The sequence below is a fragment of the Passer domesticus genome, chromosome 3, assembly GCF_036417665.1.
Source record: "Passer domesticus isolate bPasDom1 chromosome 3, bPasDom1.hap1, whole genome shotgun sequence".
Lineage (NCBI taxonomy): Eukaryota > Metazoa > Chordata > Aves > Passeriformes > Passeridae > Passer > Passer domesticus.
In genome coordinates, this window is record NC_087476.1 from 33,414,205 (window position 1) to 33,428,050 (window position 13,846).

At 38.6% G+C, this 13,846-nt stretch overlaps 1 protein-coding gene and 1 long non-coding RNA gene across 4 annotated transcripts in view; one reads left to right on the forward strand and one right to left on the reverse strand.

The window, feature by feature from the left end:
- The first annotated feature begins 536 nt into the window (after nucleotides 1-536).
- The window catches only part of TTK (TTK protein kinase), a 29,303-nt gene continuing 15,993 nt past the window's right edge, over nucleotides 537-13,846 (forward strand). For 2 of the 3 annotated variants that reach the window (XM_064412519.1, XM_064412521.1), the window contains exons 1-6: nucleotides 538-661; nucleotides 1,963-2,120; nucleotides 4,320-4,464; nucleotides 4,737-4,962; nucleotides 9,118-9,224; nucleotides 12,781-12,924. In XM_064412519.1, the coding sequence (XP_064268589.1) occupies nucleotides 4,320-4,464; nucleotides 4,737-4,962; nucleotides 9,118-9,224; nucleotides 12,781-12,924 (622 nt within the window). In that variant the 5' untranslated portion in view covers nucleotides 538-661; nucleotides 1,963-2,120. Of the gene's footprint in view, nucleotides 662-1,962; nucleotides 2,121-4,319; nucleotides 4,465-4,736; nucleotides 4,963-9,117; nucleotides 9,225-12,780; nucleotides 12,925-13,846 lie in introns of all 3 variants that reach the window. The other variant, XM_064412520.1, reaches the window with a different exon arrangement.
- On the reverse strand, nucleotides 4,061-7,886 carry LOC135296313 (uncharacterized). The gene is made up of 3 exons (XR_010358385.1): nucleotides 7,632-7,886; nucleotides 7,101-7,163; nucleotides 4,061-4,313 (listed from the first exon to the last, which is right to left on the reverse strand). It is a non-coding gene; the product is annotated as an uncharacterized LOC135296313 (long non-coding RNA).

Sequence of the window (13,846 nt, forward strand, 5' to 3'; positions counted from 1 at the left end):
TTTATAATGTGCCATCAGAAAACAGACTACATTTAGCATAATACTGAATTCATTACAAGCACCAGAAGAACCACACAGCTGCAAAGAACACAATTTACTGTGTGCATCCCGAATGCAGAACTCCTGGGACAGCTGGGAGCAGGAGCTGCTCCGGCAGCCTTGGGCACACCGCAGGTACGGAACTATTCCTCGGAGGACGAGGTACAGGGAGACGTGCTGCTAAGGACACACAGCCCGGCTATTCCGTTACAATTCAATGAAGCTACCGAGGAAAGCATTTTCACATCAATAATTTAATGCCATCGGCGCTGCCCCATGCCCGCGTCCCCCATCCATAAACAGAAGTAGGCCGCGGCCGCCCTAGCGCGCATGCGCACCCGCCCCTCCGCTCGGGCCCCACAAGGCGCTGGGACGGGCATGGCGCAGCCACTGGCCAATGAGCGGGCGTGTTTCCCTCCTTCAGCCAATCAGCGCTCGCTTCCTCCCGCCTTCCGGCCAATGGGAAGGGCGCTCTTGGGGCGTGGGTCACATTCAAACCGGGGGCAGCGCGCGGACGCGCTCGGTCGGAGCCGCGTCCCGACCCCGCAGCGGCCTCGGTGAGGGCGGCCGGGGGCCAGCCAGGGGACAGGGACCGGGCCGGGGAGCAGCGCGGTGGGGCAAGGTGCGTGAAGGGGCCGGGGGGCAGCAGAGGTGCTGGTCTGCCGTGAGGCCGCGGGTGTGCAGGGCCGGGCTCTTCGGCGGCCCCGGGGCTGCGGCTTCGCTGGGCTTCCGCCCCTGAGGGCGAGGAAAGCTGCTTGCGGCTTCCGCCTCGCTGTCTTTGTTTTTGCCGCATTGCCTCACCTGCTCCGCTGCTGCTCAGTCTCTTTCTTACTTAGCTCTGTTTTGCATCTTGGTGTCTTATCCTTTCGGTGTTACATTAGATTTTAATATTTTTCTGTGTTATTTCTTTCCTAGTGTTGCTAATTTTTTTTAAATCGACGACGGTTTTTCTTAGTGTTGGGAGTTTTCGTTTTCCTTTTTAAAAAATCCTGATTTAGGACTTGTAAACAAAACAGCAGGAAGATTATGCACGTTTATAGTTTTTTTAAAGCATGGGTAGATGCTTCAGAAACAGGTGTTACCTCTCTATCGAAGACATAAACAGAACAAGCAGTGTAATACAGCAGTTCAAGACTGGATGCTGTTACTTCTTTTTATCATCAGTTAATATCTTTGAGTGTGTTTGATGTGGAATCTTACACCAACTTGTACTGCCAATTTATCCATTTACTGCTCTCAAGTCTCTGTCCTTTGGCTCCTTGTGTGGTGGGTCTGTATGAGGGGTTGAAGTTGTTTAACTACTACACTTTATTTAGTGGTTATTTAACTACTACACTTTATTTAGTGGTAGTTCTTCCTGATCTCTGCATTTCGTGTTCTCCCTGTTCCCTGGCTCTCCCTAATCTCCTCTCCTGTAGGCATTTCTGCATCTCAGTTATGCTGCAGTGGAGCTGTTGCAGTTACTACCCCAGCTCCTGTTCAGGAGCTCCACACCAGCGTGTGGCTGGTTTAGGTCTTTGCTGTTGTCAGATTTTAAATAAATAAATATATATATTTACCAGTGAAATTGATGGCAAGTGATTTCTTTAGGAGTAATTATGCAGCAGATTAAGAGAACACCTGTGAATACTTGCTTATGGTTGAATATTGGCATGAATAGAAAGATTGCTGGCAAATCATGACAACATGTAGATGAATATGCCCTTAGTGTGCTTTTTAGTCTCTGAAGGTCACAGCAAGCTGACACATTTGGAAGTGCTTGTCCTCATTCAAAATGTTGTCCTTAAGCTTTTTTTATTTTTTTTTTATTACTAACTGGGAATAGTTTAATTGATTTTGATGAAGACTGTATTTCTGGGATATGAAGATTAGGTAAGCTTGCACAATAAGTTTTCAATGTTTCACCCATCAATTTTTGCACAGGAACTTCAGGATGGAGAACTTAATTTCTTGCCTTTGGGTTCTTGGGATCATCTGAGGTAGTCTGGCCCTCATCCATCTTACCTTTTTGACAAGGCATATCCATTCTTCAGGGGAGTTTTTCTCTGTAACACGTTGCAGTTAAACAGCACACCAGAAATGTAAGTTTGATGAATATTGTTGCGACTTAAGATCAAATTTATACAGAAATTTATTTTTCTTTTTGTCTACTGCATTTGGGAAGCTATCACTGCAGGAAGAATAATGAACCCTTGATATTGGTGAGAAAATTTAAAGACTATGTTTAAGAAATCCGAAATCCACCTGGGAATTTTTAGCAGTTATGGCTGTAATGAGATATTGTGGTGTTTCTTAACATGAGGGGAATTTCGTTTGGTTGTCTTGGTGCTTCAGGTTCTGGAGAATCTGACTTCATCCGTACTTTGAGGGAGTGGGTGCAGCTGAAAATCAGAACTCTGTGGATAGTCTCACCCATATAGAGTTGATTTGGAGTATCTGATTTCTGGTAGTCCCTTCTACAGTATTTTTAAAAAGCAAAACTGCAATGTGTACTAAAATTTTCCTTAGGAAGTGAGTAAGTATCATCTGTAGAATGGCACATGAACAGTATTAGCTATAGTAATCACCTATGTAATTTTTAGCAGCGTGATCCCCAAAAGATGGGACAGTTTACACTCTCACAAGAGCCTAAATTGGCTCTGAGGGAGAAATACATATTAAAGCAAGTTCCAAACAAGCACTGAAATTAAAATCTATTCAGTGTATAATTTTGAATATAAATTAGAGGGGGGGTTCCTTTATTTGTCTCTGTTCAGTGAATCAAAAATAGTGTTTCAGGTATTACTGATTTAGCATACAATCTTTGGCTTTCATAGGATTTTAGGGTTTTTTTGTCATAGGTCTTGCTTGAGGCTATTTGAGTGTCCCTCCAGACCCTTGAGGTGCTAAGGCCTCTTCATAGTGGTAATGTAGATGGTGCTTTTGCTGGATTAAGTCTTGGGATTTACACAGTGAAACTGTGTTTTGAACCTAAAAAACATTTCCGTGTAGACAAGAGGAGGCTTGGTATTCTTGGTGGGCCATACCTAGTTCAGGATGAGCATGAAATGTGCCTGCTTTTGCCTTTATAAGCAAGCTCTTGTGAGCATGATAATCTTTCTGATTTATGATCCTTGCTTGGGGAAAGCTGGGAGCCTGGTGCTCTTAAAGACATGCCAGCCTCTGGTGAATAATGCTCTAAAAATTGTGGAACTTCCTGAGAGTGGTACCTGGTGTATTTTTGGATAGTGGGGTTAAAGGTAGATGAACTTCATTCCATTCAATTCCCTCTCTAGCAATAGTTCACCTAAAAGTAGATCTGAAGTTTCTAACCCTCTAGCAATTTTTGTTGATTTGTTATACACAAGTGCAAGAGGAACAAAACCCAACATTTCACTGTAGAACTAAAGTTAGTCTTTCTTTGAACCTATTTAATCTGTCTGAAGTGCATCAATTTCCTTGTTTCTGGGCCAAACTTCCCAGTAATTAGAATGTCAAACCCCCTGAATATGCACTAAATTCACCACAGTTTTTACTGGAATTCTCATGTTCATTTGATGCATGGAACATTAATGTGGGAAAAGCTGTTTATTGTAGGCAGAAAAGGAAGAAATCATTAGGGTTTTTTTTAGTTTATTTTTGCAGTCTTGCTCTGCTCAGATTGCCTAGATTCTTTTCTCTCAGCTATGTACATGTATTATCTCAGATGCTGATAAACTGTCAGTATGTTGAGGATTTGACATAAGTTTCTTATAAGAAGTCTTTGAATCTTTAAACCTCCTTTCAGAATCTTAAAAATAGGTGTCACTTGTCTTTGTCCTTTGAACAGAAGCAAATGTGAATTCTTTTTCTGCTTACCCCACTGTGAGAGCTAATTGCTGTGACCTGTGGGAAAGAGCATGGATTAACACTGTGTGCTAAACTAAAGCCAGCCTAATTATGAGTACAGAACATGATTTAATGTGATGGACTGGAAGCTATTTCAGGCAACACATCATACTCCCCATTTTATTCAAATGTTGAATATACCTTATTGGAAAGGGCTACTGTGAAGCATGGATTAGGATTTGGGTGGATCAGTTAAGCACCAATTCTTTTTATTTGTCCAAGTTGTCTTCTGTGAAGCAGTGTACTTGTATAACTACATTGACAAAGGCTTAAATAGAGTATTTGTTACATAATGTGGTTGAGTCTCAAGCTCCAAATGATACAGGAGAGGCTTTCCCATGGTAATTCCAATCAAAGTGAGCTACAACAGGGTTCTTCAGTAACTCTGTTGTTTTTTAACCTTGTGCCTGCAGATGGAGGAGACAGATCCAAGTGAAAGAGGATTGCCACAGATTACATCAATCATGAATAGAGTTAGAAACTTGAAAAACAAATACAGAAATGAAGAGAATATCACAGATGAATTTAACTATACTAAAATCTCAGCTGATACAACAGGTATTTGGTTTTGTTATTCTGCTGTCAGTTATGAAGAAGTTCTTAACATTGACTGAGTGAAAGAACCATTAACTGAAATGATTTTAAGTTTAGTGTTTCTTTAATATTAATGACGACAAAGTTACTTTCATCTCTCATTATTTCTTAGCTCTGTTGCTTTAATCTTGTTTAAAAAATAGTCAGTAACTGTCTTGCACAAAAGTTTATAAAAAGTGTTTTCTGTACATATTTGCTGCTGTTTTAATCAATCTCCTTTTTTGGATTTCTGTCAGATAACTCTGGAACTGTCAATCAAATAATGATGACAACAAATAATCCAGAAGATTGGCTATGTTTTTTACTTAAACTAGAGAAAAAGGGTGTTCCTCAGATGGATGTTAGCCTACTCAATAGACTCATTGGCCGTTACAGTCAAGCAGTGACTGCATTACCTGCAGAAAAGTACAGTCAAGATGAGAGCTATGCTCGCATCCTTGTGAGATTTGCTGAGTTGAAAGCGTAAGTATAAATTTTCAATATGAGAACTCATCATTCTGTTTTGAACTAAGATAAGAATACCTTGTTTCATTAGTGTTTTCTGCCACAAGTTATCATTTTCAGTGTGGAAGGTAAGTAGCTTTGGTTAGTCAGCTTATCTGTTGTCTCCACAGTACTTGCCTTTTTTGTATATGCTAATAAATATGATTGTTTAGAGCTATTTGATTTAGAGATGTTAACACACTACTTTTTTTCTTGGTTCTCCATGTAAGGTACAAGAGGGAATAGCCTGAAATCCTTTTTTGAGCTTTATTTTAATATGCTTTCTCTCTTACTAGACAAGATCATCACAGTTTGATTAAATTAACTGCCTTAGGATAGGAAGGATGTCTCAACGTCGTTCTCTAGTTCCACACTTTGAAAATTAGTTTTGGTTGTGGTCATTTATTGCTTTACTCAGTCCAAATTCGAGCAGGGTGATTGTACAGGTGTGTTCAGACATAATTTGGGGCAGAGTTATAATTAGAATTTTTTTCGTAAGGGGTTCTTTTGTCGCTTGAAATAGTACAGCAAATATTTTGATGAAGAGCTGTAATTGAACAATGCAGCAATCTAACAATCAGTGCTGAGCAGGTGATTTTCCAGTGAACACAGCTAATCTTTTTCTGTCATGTTCTTCCCCTGTTTGACTTTTTGGTATATGGTTTCATCTTGCAGTATAAATGTCTACAACTCTGCACTGTCCTTTGCATGGACCTTGCTGCATCACTGTTACTAAAAGCACACAGTGGAAGTAATCTGTTGAATCTCCTGTTGAGAAACAGGAGTGAATAATGACCGTGTGAATCTTTTGTATCTTGAAGAGGGAAGGTGTTTTTTTGTAAGTGGAGTAAAGAATCTCTTTAAAGAGATTTAAAGATACATTTCAAAGTGGCATTCCTGTTCAGACATCCGTTGCTTTTCCTCAGAGCAGAACCTGTGTAATATAGGCTTGTGGATCCTAGTTTGTGGAAATTCGTTTCCAGAATAGTGATCAAGTCACATCTCTTATCTCGTTGTAGGAGAGTTCAAAGTTCAGAAAAATTATTTCCTACCTCCCTAATCACTTGGACCTATTTTCACTTGATCTTTAGAGCATGGTTTGAAAGGTGGGATGCTCTTAAGATGTGTGCAAGAGCTATGTTCAGTATTCTGTGTGATGTATTGCAGAAAGCAAAACCAAAGGTGCTGTCAGTAGCTTGTGAATACATGAATAGTATGAACAGTTCTATTTGTGGTGTCTAACTGAAACATCTTCAGCTGTTTCACTGCTACAGCCTCTAGGGACCTTTTTGGGAGAGTAGTCTGTCTTGTTTCACTGTCAAAATGCACTCTACAGCTGTACTAAAATAACTTCTACTTTAGTAGCCAGCATTACAGAATTTACCTATCTCACTAGGTAGCTCAGGTCTGCACATTTTATTTTCTGCTGCATATTTTTTAATTGGCGAATATCATCAGTCACATGTTTCCTGACATGCCTAATAAAAATTTATTTTTAAAAGATGAACAACCTACTCCAAACCCCTTTTAAAAAATGTACCCACCAAAATCTGATATAGCATCAATCCCACTGGAACTTCACTATAAAGATCTCCCTAAATGATGATTCCTCATTTGGAAATTACTTTGATACCAGTTTGTTCTTAATAATTTCTATAATCTAAGGATTTCTTGTCCAGAGTAGCATATAATATCAATTATTTATATGAAACTACATTTATGAACTACGTCTGTAATCTCGCCAGCAATGAAATTACTTTTGGCTGGTTGGACCTGAAAACAATGTTGATTGTAATTTTTGGAAATTAAGTTAATCAGCGGCTCCTTACTTGGATCTTTTGTGTTTGGCATGTTTACTTGCTGCTCATAAGTTTATTATTCATAATTTTTTTCTTCTCAATTTCCCAGGTGTTCTACGCTCTACCCTCTCTGTTACTGGCTGTCAGTTTGTCCAGCACTATATATTCTGTCTTTACTTGGTTTTAGCTTCTGTTAAAGAAAATCCTCTCATCTCATGACTTTGTTGAGTGCTTCTGGTTTATTTTTGAGCTATTGCAAGTAAAGTAATATTGATGCTACAACTGAAGTGACACTGATAGGTGCTCTGATAATACTACCTTGGGTGGGAGAAGAGATGTGTTTTTCGGTAGAATTGTTTGCTGTTCTGCCAAATATTCCACCTAAAAAAGGTGGAAGAGCAAATTGGCATCACAAACTTTAGAAGCAGTGGCAGTGGCTTGAGATTTTAGTGTTTACTGCCATCAACACTATTTTGTTCTGATTGTAGAATACTAAGTGGTTGGAATGGATCTTAAATATCATCTGGTCCCAACCCCACCTGCTGCAGGCAGGGATACCTTTCACTAGACCAGATTGCTCCAGGCTTTTTCCAGCCTGGCCTTGAATGCTTTCAAGGTTGGGGCATCCACAGCCTCCCCAGGTAACCTCTTCCAGTGTCTCACCACCCTCACAATAAAGAGGATTACCTCTTTATTGCAACTACCTAACACCTAGCATAAATTTCTTCTTTCATTTTGTATCCATTTTTCCTAGTTCCACCACTAGAGTTCCTGACAATAAGTCCCTTTCTGGCTTCCCTGCAGGCCCCCTTCAGATACTGGAAGTTTGCTATGAGGTCTCCATGTAACCTTCTTTTCTCCAGGGGAACAGTCCCAGCTCTTCCAGCCCATCTTCATAGGAGGGGTGCTCCAGCTGCCTTATCTTTGTGGCCCTTGTCTGGATTTGTGCCAACAGGGCCCTGTCCTTTTTATGTTGGGAGCTGAATGCAGTGTCTCAGGTGGGATTTCCCAAGAGCAGAGGTGCTGAATTGCCTCCTGTGAGCTGCTGGCCATGCTCCTTTTGGTGCAACCCATAATTCCATTTGGCTTTTTGGGTTCCAAGCGCACACATGTTGAATTTTTCATCAGCCATCACCCCCTAGTCTTTCTCCCCAAGCCTGCTTGCAATCACTTCTCTGCCCAACCTTTAGGTGAGATACTGGATTATTCCATTCTTGGCACTGGACCTTTTTTTCCTGGTGTCTGCTTTAGCTGCAGTCTGGCTGTGCCAATACCTTTTGCCCTATTATTATACCAAGTTGGTCTGAAGAACCCTTGAGTGTGCTCTGAAATAGTTGGACAGCAAATGCTGCTATGATTTTTTGTGTTATACATTTGCAATGCCAGACCTCTCATGGAATGCTTCTGGCTGTAGCACAGTGCCACCAAGCGTGTGACAGTTGGTGCCTGTTGCTAGTGTTAGGTCTTGTTCTGTGTGTTGCTATCCAAGCCTGTTGCTGCTTTCTACAGGAACTTACATTTTAACAAACTCTTTGAAAGTGAATGTAACACATTACAGCTTAATTTCTCTGGCGCAGACTTTGCCTGCAGACAGGTTTTTCTGTGCCTTTCCTATTGCTTTGGATGATCAGAGCTGAGTTCAGTAAACCTATGTGACTCTAGTAACATGCCTAAACTATGAGAGACATCTTTCATTCAAAATTTCACAGAATTCTACTGAAAATGTTCTTTACCTTTCCATGTTGTATTTTTCGGTACTTTTAATTTTGGACCGTGGTCATAAATCTAAGTGGTACCTTTGTGTACCTGTTGAGCCAAGGGGGAACTCAGGAAAGAATTTCTTTATCTCTTGATTATAGATGTTGGTGGTAATTGTTAAGCTCCCTTTTTTTTTTTGTCAGTTGAAACATTGATGTATTTCATAGTAATGTAGATTTAGGCCTTTTGTATCTTGACTGGTGTTTGCATAGGTTGTAGTTGCTCTCGAATATTTAAAAGTGGGTGTGCTGTGTGTAAGCATGAACCTGCACAGCAGTTCATGGCTGAATGTAACACTAGGATTAAAATTTGCCAAAAGTAAATGAACTATCAAGTATGAAAGAGCTTAAGGATTGAGTCCTTTGAGTTTTGGGAAGGTTCAGCTTGATATCTTTCAATAATTGGCATTTAAAATTCTTTGCTTATTTGTAGTTCACTGATTGCTGTAAGGAGGAAAATCTTTAGCCTATAGGTGGATTGCTTTTTCAAAGTTAGTTCAAGGCTTCATCCAGTACATGGAACTTCATCCTTCTCAGCCTCTTCACCTTGTATAACTATGAATGTGCTGTCTTTACAGTCTTCAAGATCCAGAGGAGGCACGGGACCAATTTCATCTGGCCAGACTGAACTGCAAGAAATTTGCTTTTGTGCATGTGGCTTTTGCACAGTTTGAGCTATCACAAGGTTTGTAAAAAAAATAAACAACCCAAAACCAAAAGGAAAAGAACCCCTAAAACAAAGCTTGTTTGGTGCTGCCGTTCTGTGTTGTTCTCAGTCTTGTTGTTTTAAACTTCTGCTCCCTTACATAATTTCTAAGGAAACTGATAGGTATTGAATCAGAACAAAGTTTGGATTTTTTAAAATTGAAATTTACTGAGAATGTGTGCTCACTTTTAAAATGAAACTATACACACAGTTTTTTTCTGTTTTAGAAATAACTTTCAAACCAGGTGAAAATTGTTAGTAGTTTCTACTTTCCTAATTTAGATCTTGCAGTGGAAGCCTTTTGAGTAAGGCTCTTCCTGCATTGAAAAGTGAGGCTCAAATACTTGCTTGTGGAAGAAATTGTCTTCTTCCACAAAGCATCCGTAGATTGACAGAGTATTTTGGTTTAATAAAAAACAATATGCAATTTTGTTGCCCAGGTACTTGCTAGCAAGGCTGTGTTGGCTGTGCACAGGCTTGTATTTTTGGGTGCTTCTTTTGTTTCCATGGGTGATTTGAACAGTGACATATGTCACCTTGGGTATTTCTTCCTTTGATAGTTTACTCTGTACAGAAAGACAAGCTCATTCTATGAAAGCTGTCTTATTTGAATGGAAGAGACTTGATTAATATATTAATTTTTTTGTGATTTGTTTTCCTTCTTGTTTTTTCAATATCATGCAAGTTGTTTTATATTATTGTGTGTTGTATATATTTCTCATACTGCCTAGTATGAGAAATTAGCTCTAAATTTAGCTATACTAAATAAATTAATGTCTATTCTACGCTCTAAATTCTGAATATATTTTACTGTTTACTCATCTTTCTTTACTTCTGTTTATTTTCCACTGATAGTGGTTTTGTATGTACATTTTTGCTCCAGTACTACTTTTTAACTATTTTAGGATATTGTCTAGATGTTCAAAGTGGCCCATGAGGCAGAGCCATTTTGTTAAAATCAAAGTAGATACTCACTCGTCATCTCAGATTTTCCAGTTTTTCGTTATTGATAAGTTGATTGGCATTAGAGCAGGAAAGGCTATGAACCAACTCCCCCCCAAGAAGTATATCATGTTTTATGGATGACTTCTGTAGAGGTTGGGGAAAAAAAGGTAAAAATACGCACGTTTGTGTCTTGAAATGACACAGTTTCTGTGTTATGCATAATTCAGTTACCTGACCAGTCTTGTTCTAGTATAAACTTGTGGTATTGAACTTCCAAACAGTAGTAAAAAGATAATAATTTTTAAGTGAGCACTGGATGTTTATTTAAACAGACAATTAAACACTAATACTGCAATAACAAAGGTGTTGTTAAATAAGAGTAATAAAACCTATTGTGTAATTTAGTGAAGTGTAGTAAAGTTGCTACAGGTTACCGGTGACTAAATTCATCCTGTAGTTATGGGATGTGTTCATGCAGTAGTTTACCTTACTTTGACAGTAAGTAATCAACCTAGAATGAAGTCCTAATCCCAAAGGAAATAAGCCAGTTATGATCGGCTTTGTTTTATCTGCAGTGTGCTCTCTGATTTGTATCTGTTACCCTTGAGCTGATCTAGGTGTCCTTTAGTAATATGTATGGAGCCATAGTGTCCCTGTTGGGTGCTTCAAAGAGGATTAGTGGAACATGTGAGTTAAATTGTTACTTAAGAGTGCTGTTCCTTTTTCACTGTGTCCACTTAGGCTAGAGGGGAAGGAGGATAGTGCTTTGTTGCTTCTTCATCCCAGTGATTTCAGCAGTGCTTGGCACACCTGTCAGTGTTTTCTTTTGCATTAAGCAGAAAAACTTAATTGCACGTTCTCTTCCTTAGCTCACAGTTTTGCTCAAGATAAAAGCTCAAGTTGTGAAATTAGACTTGGCAAATTGATGTTGATTTCTTAATAATTGAATATTAGTGACCTGGAAATGGAGTGACACAATAAAGGTGCCAATCTGTTTTTTGTGGCTCTTTTTTTACTTAAACACTGACTGAAATTTCATTTAAATACCTCAGATGAGGAGTTGTCTTGTCATTACTTGGGTACCTTGGGTGATATGCTTGAGGACAGTTTGCTGTGAACTGGTCACAACTCATGATCGTAGATAAAACTCTACTCTTGACTGCTTCAGATCTTATGCCAGGGTGCTTGATTCAGGCTTTTGGTATGTAATGAAGTGCACTGATTGGAATTCAGAAATACTTCTGCCTTTATTTTGTGCCTTGGATCTTCATCTGTTAAGGGGAATGAAGCAGTTTTTCACATACATATTTTGGTGTCACCTTCTTTCTTACTCAACAAGGCACACAATACTAGGAGGAATTACTTTCGAGTAGCAGGTTCTGTTGAAGCAATGTGTGGTTACTAAATATAGCCAAAGGTAGAATCACAGAATGCTGGTTAAGGATTCTTAGAGCCTATCCACTTCACTGACAGTTTAGGAGAAAAAACAGTATTTGACTATGTGGTTAAAAACCAGATTCTAACAAATTAGCACAAAATTGATTTAAATGAAATTATAGCTCATCTAATTCTGATGCTTCTTTGCTTCAGTGTTTGACATCATCCATTTAATATTCTTAAAATAGGTTACTTAAAGCATAAGTTCCTGGTGCTTACACTGCACTTCCACCAGCCTGAACTACAGGCAATAGTGGTGTCTAACTTCTTTTTTGAGTGTGGGGGACATGGTGCTCTTAAATATGCTATTATGCATATACTTGACTATTGTAATATGTATGTGGCATGCATGTAAGAACAAAGTGGTTCTGCTGCTTTGGAAAGGAGGAAGAAGGGCATTTGGGGTTTCAGGGGCATTGACAGCTGTAGCAAAACATTGCATCATTTTGCCCAGAGTGTTGTGGTTACAGCACACGTTTTTCCTTATTTGACTTTTTCTAATAGATGCCTGTGTACATGATTACATATGTAAATTGTCTGCTTCAATATGTTTTGTTAACACATTCCCTTTCCCACCTCAGCTCTCTTCAAAGTTCTCTGTTTATGCCATTTAGCAATGTCTGAAAAGGTAACATCCTTGCTTTTCTCTCCTCTTTTCTTAACTGTAGTGCTGTTTTATTTAATAGAGTTGTTTTATTTAACAACAGCTGGTTTTAAATGTGATTTCTATTAAGTGGATTAAAGATGTTTCATAGTATATACATAATAACATTTTTACCTGGTCACATCTAAATGGAAGTCCATAAAAGTCATATTTCCTTACTGAAATACTACAGAAAAAAAATGGATTTTAGAATGAGTACAATTTTCTTACAGTTCCTACAACACTAAAAAAATACTGAGAATGCATATTTTGCGACTTGGTGTTCAATTTAATGTGAAAAATTGATTTGTGTGATTCACTTGCAAGTATTTCCAGGCAGTTTCCTTAAAATGGCAGTGTAAGGAGAGGTGTCCCTAATGAACAATGGCTTCATAGAGCTATGCAAAGTGAATATAAGACAACATGAATGTAACTATCTCGCTTAAAAATCTTGCACAGTGTAATTGGTTTTTTACTTCTGTGATTTCTAACTCTGTTTCTTACACTTAGAAAATGAGAAGAAGTGTAAGCAGATCCTTCAGAAAGCTGTGGAGTGCTCTGCTGTTCCTCTGGAATTGTTGGAAACTGCTCTGCAAAACTTACATTTGAAAAAAAAGCAGTTACTTTCAGATGAGGAGAAGGAAAACTTTGCAGGTAACTGCAGTTTCTTAAAATACTAGTTGCTTTTGCATGTTGTGATTCTAAGTTGGAAAGAAAACTAGTGTTTGTTCCTTCTAGATACAAACTCAGAATCTCTATTGTCCAATAAACAGATATATTTTCCTATATTATAAATCTTATTCCTTCAGTGCTTGTTTTCATCTTCAGTGCAGTGAGTGTAGTTTGCAGGAGCTGTGCTATGGTCAATTCTGTAATTCTGCAGTGTTCCTTTGGCTGTCATCAGGGATTTGCAGTTTGTACTAGAGACTCACAGCTCTAAGTGTGAAGTAAGAACTGCTGTTGGTGGAGAAGAATTAGGACTGAAATATAAGCTAAGCTACACATCTATAGGTTGCTTGGAGGTGTATCTTGTGACAGACTGGGAAAGCTTTGACAGTCATTTCAGTGAAGTCAAATCTAGAAAAAATAATCAGTTTCAACTTTATGTTGGACAAAACCCATATGTTTGTTGTACGAGACTGAAATGCTCGACTGTGTCATAAATCCTAAGTAATCCTTATTGCTGGATATATAACTTCAAAAAAGGGAACAGTTATTTCTTGAAGTTTTCAACAGAGCAATTTATTTGAAGTGGAATTGAGCAAAAAATATAGTTTGACTTCAGCACTGAAGTGTGTGTAGCTAACTCTTTCAAGAGTGATGTCTAGCACTTCCATATTTTTGCATTGTGTAAGGACAGAATTAATGTAAAAATAGGTCTGATTTAATTTCCTTAGGGATATATCTTCAGAAGTAGTATTTGAGATTTGCTTGGCACCTATTGAATCAACCTTTGAAACACTAGCAGGGTTGAACCATTTTAATAGTATTCAACTATGGCATTCATTTCTAATAAACTCTATTTTCTGTCTTATTCTGTTTATCATTAATTTGCTATAGACATCATAAATGCCAC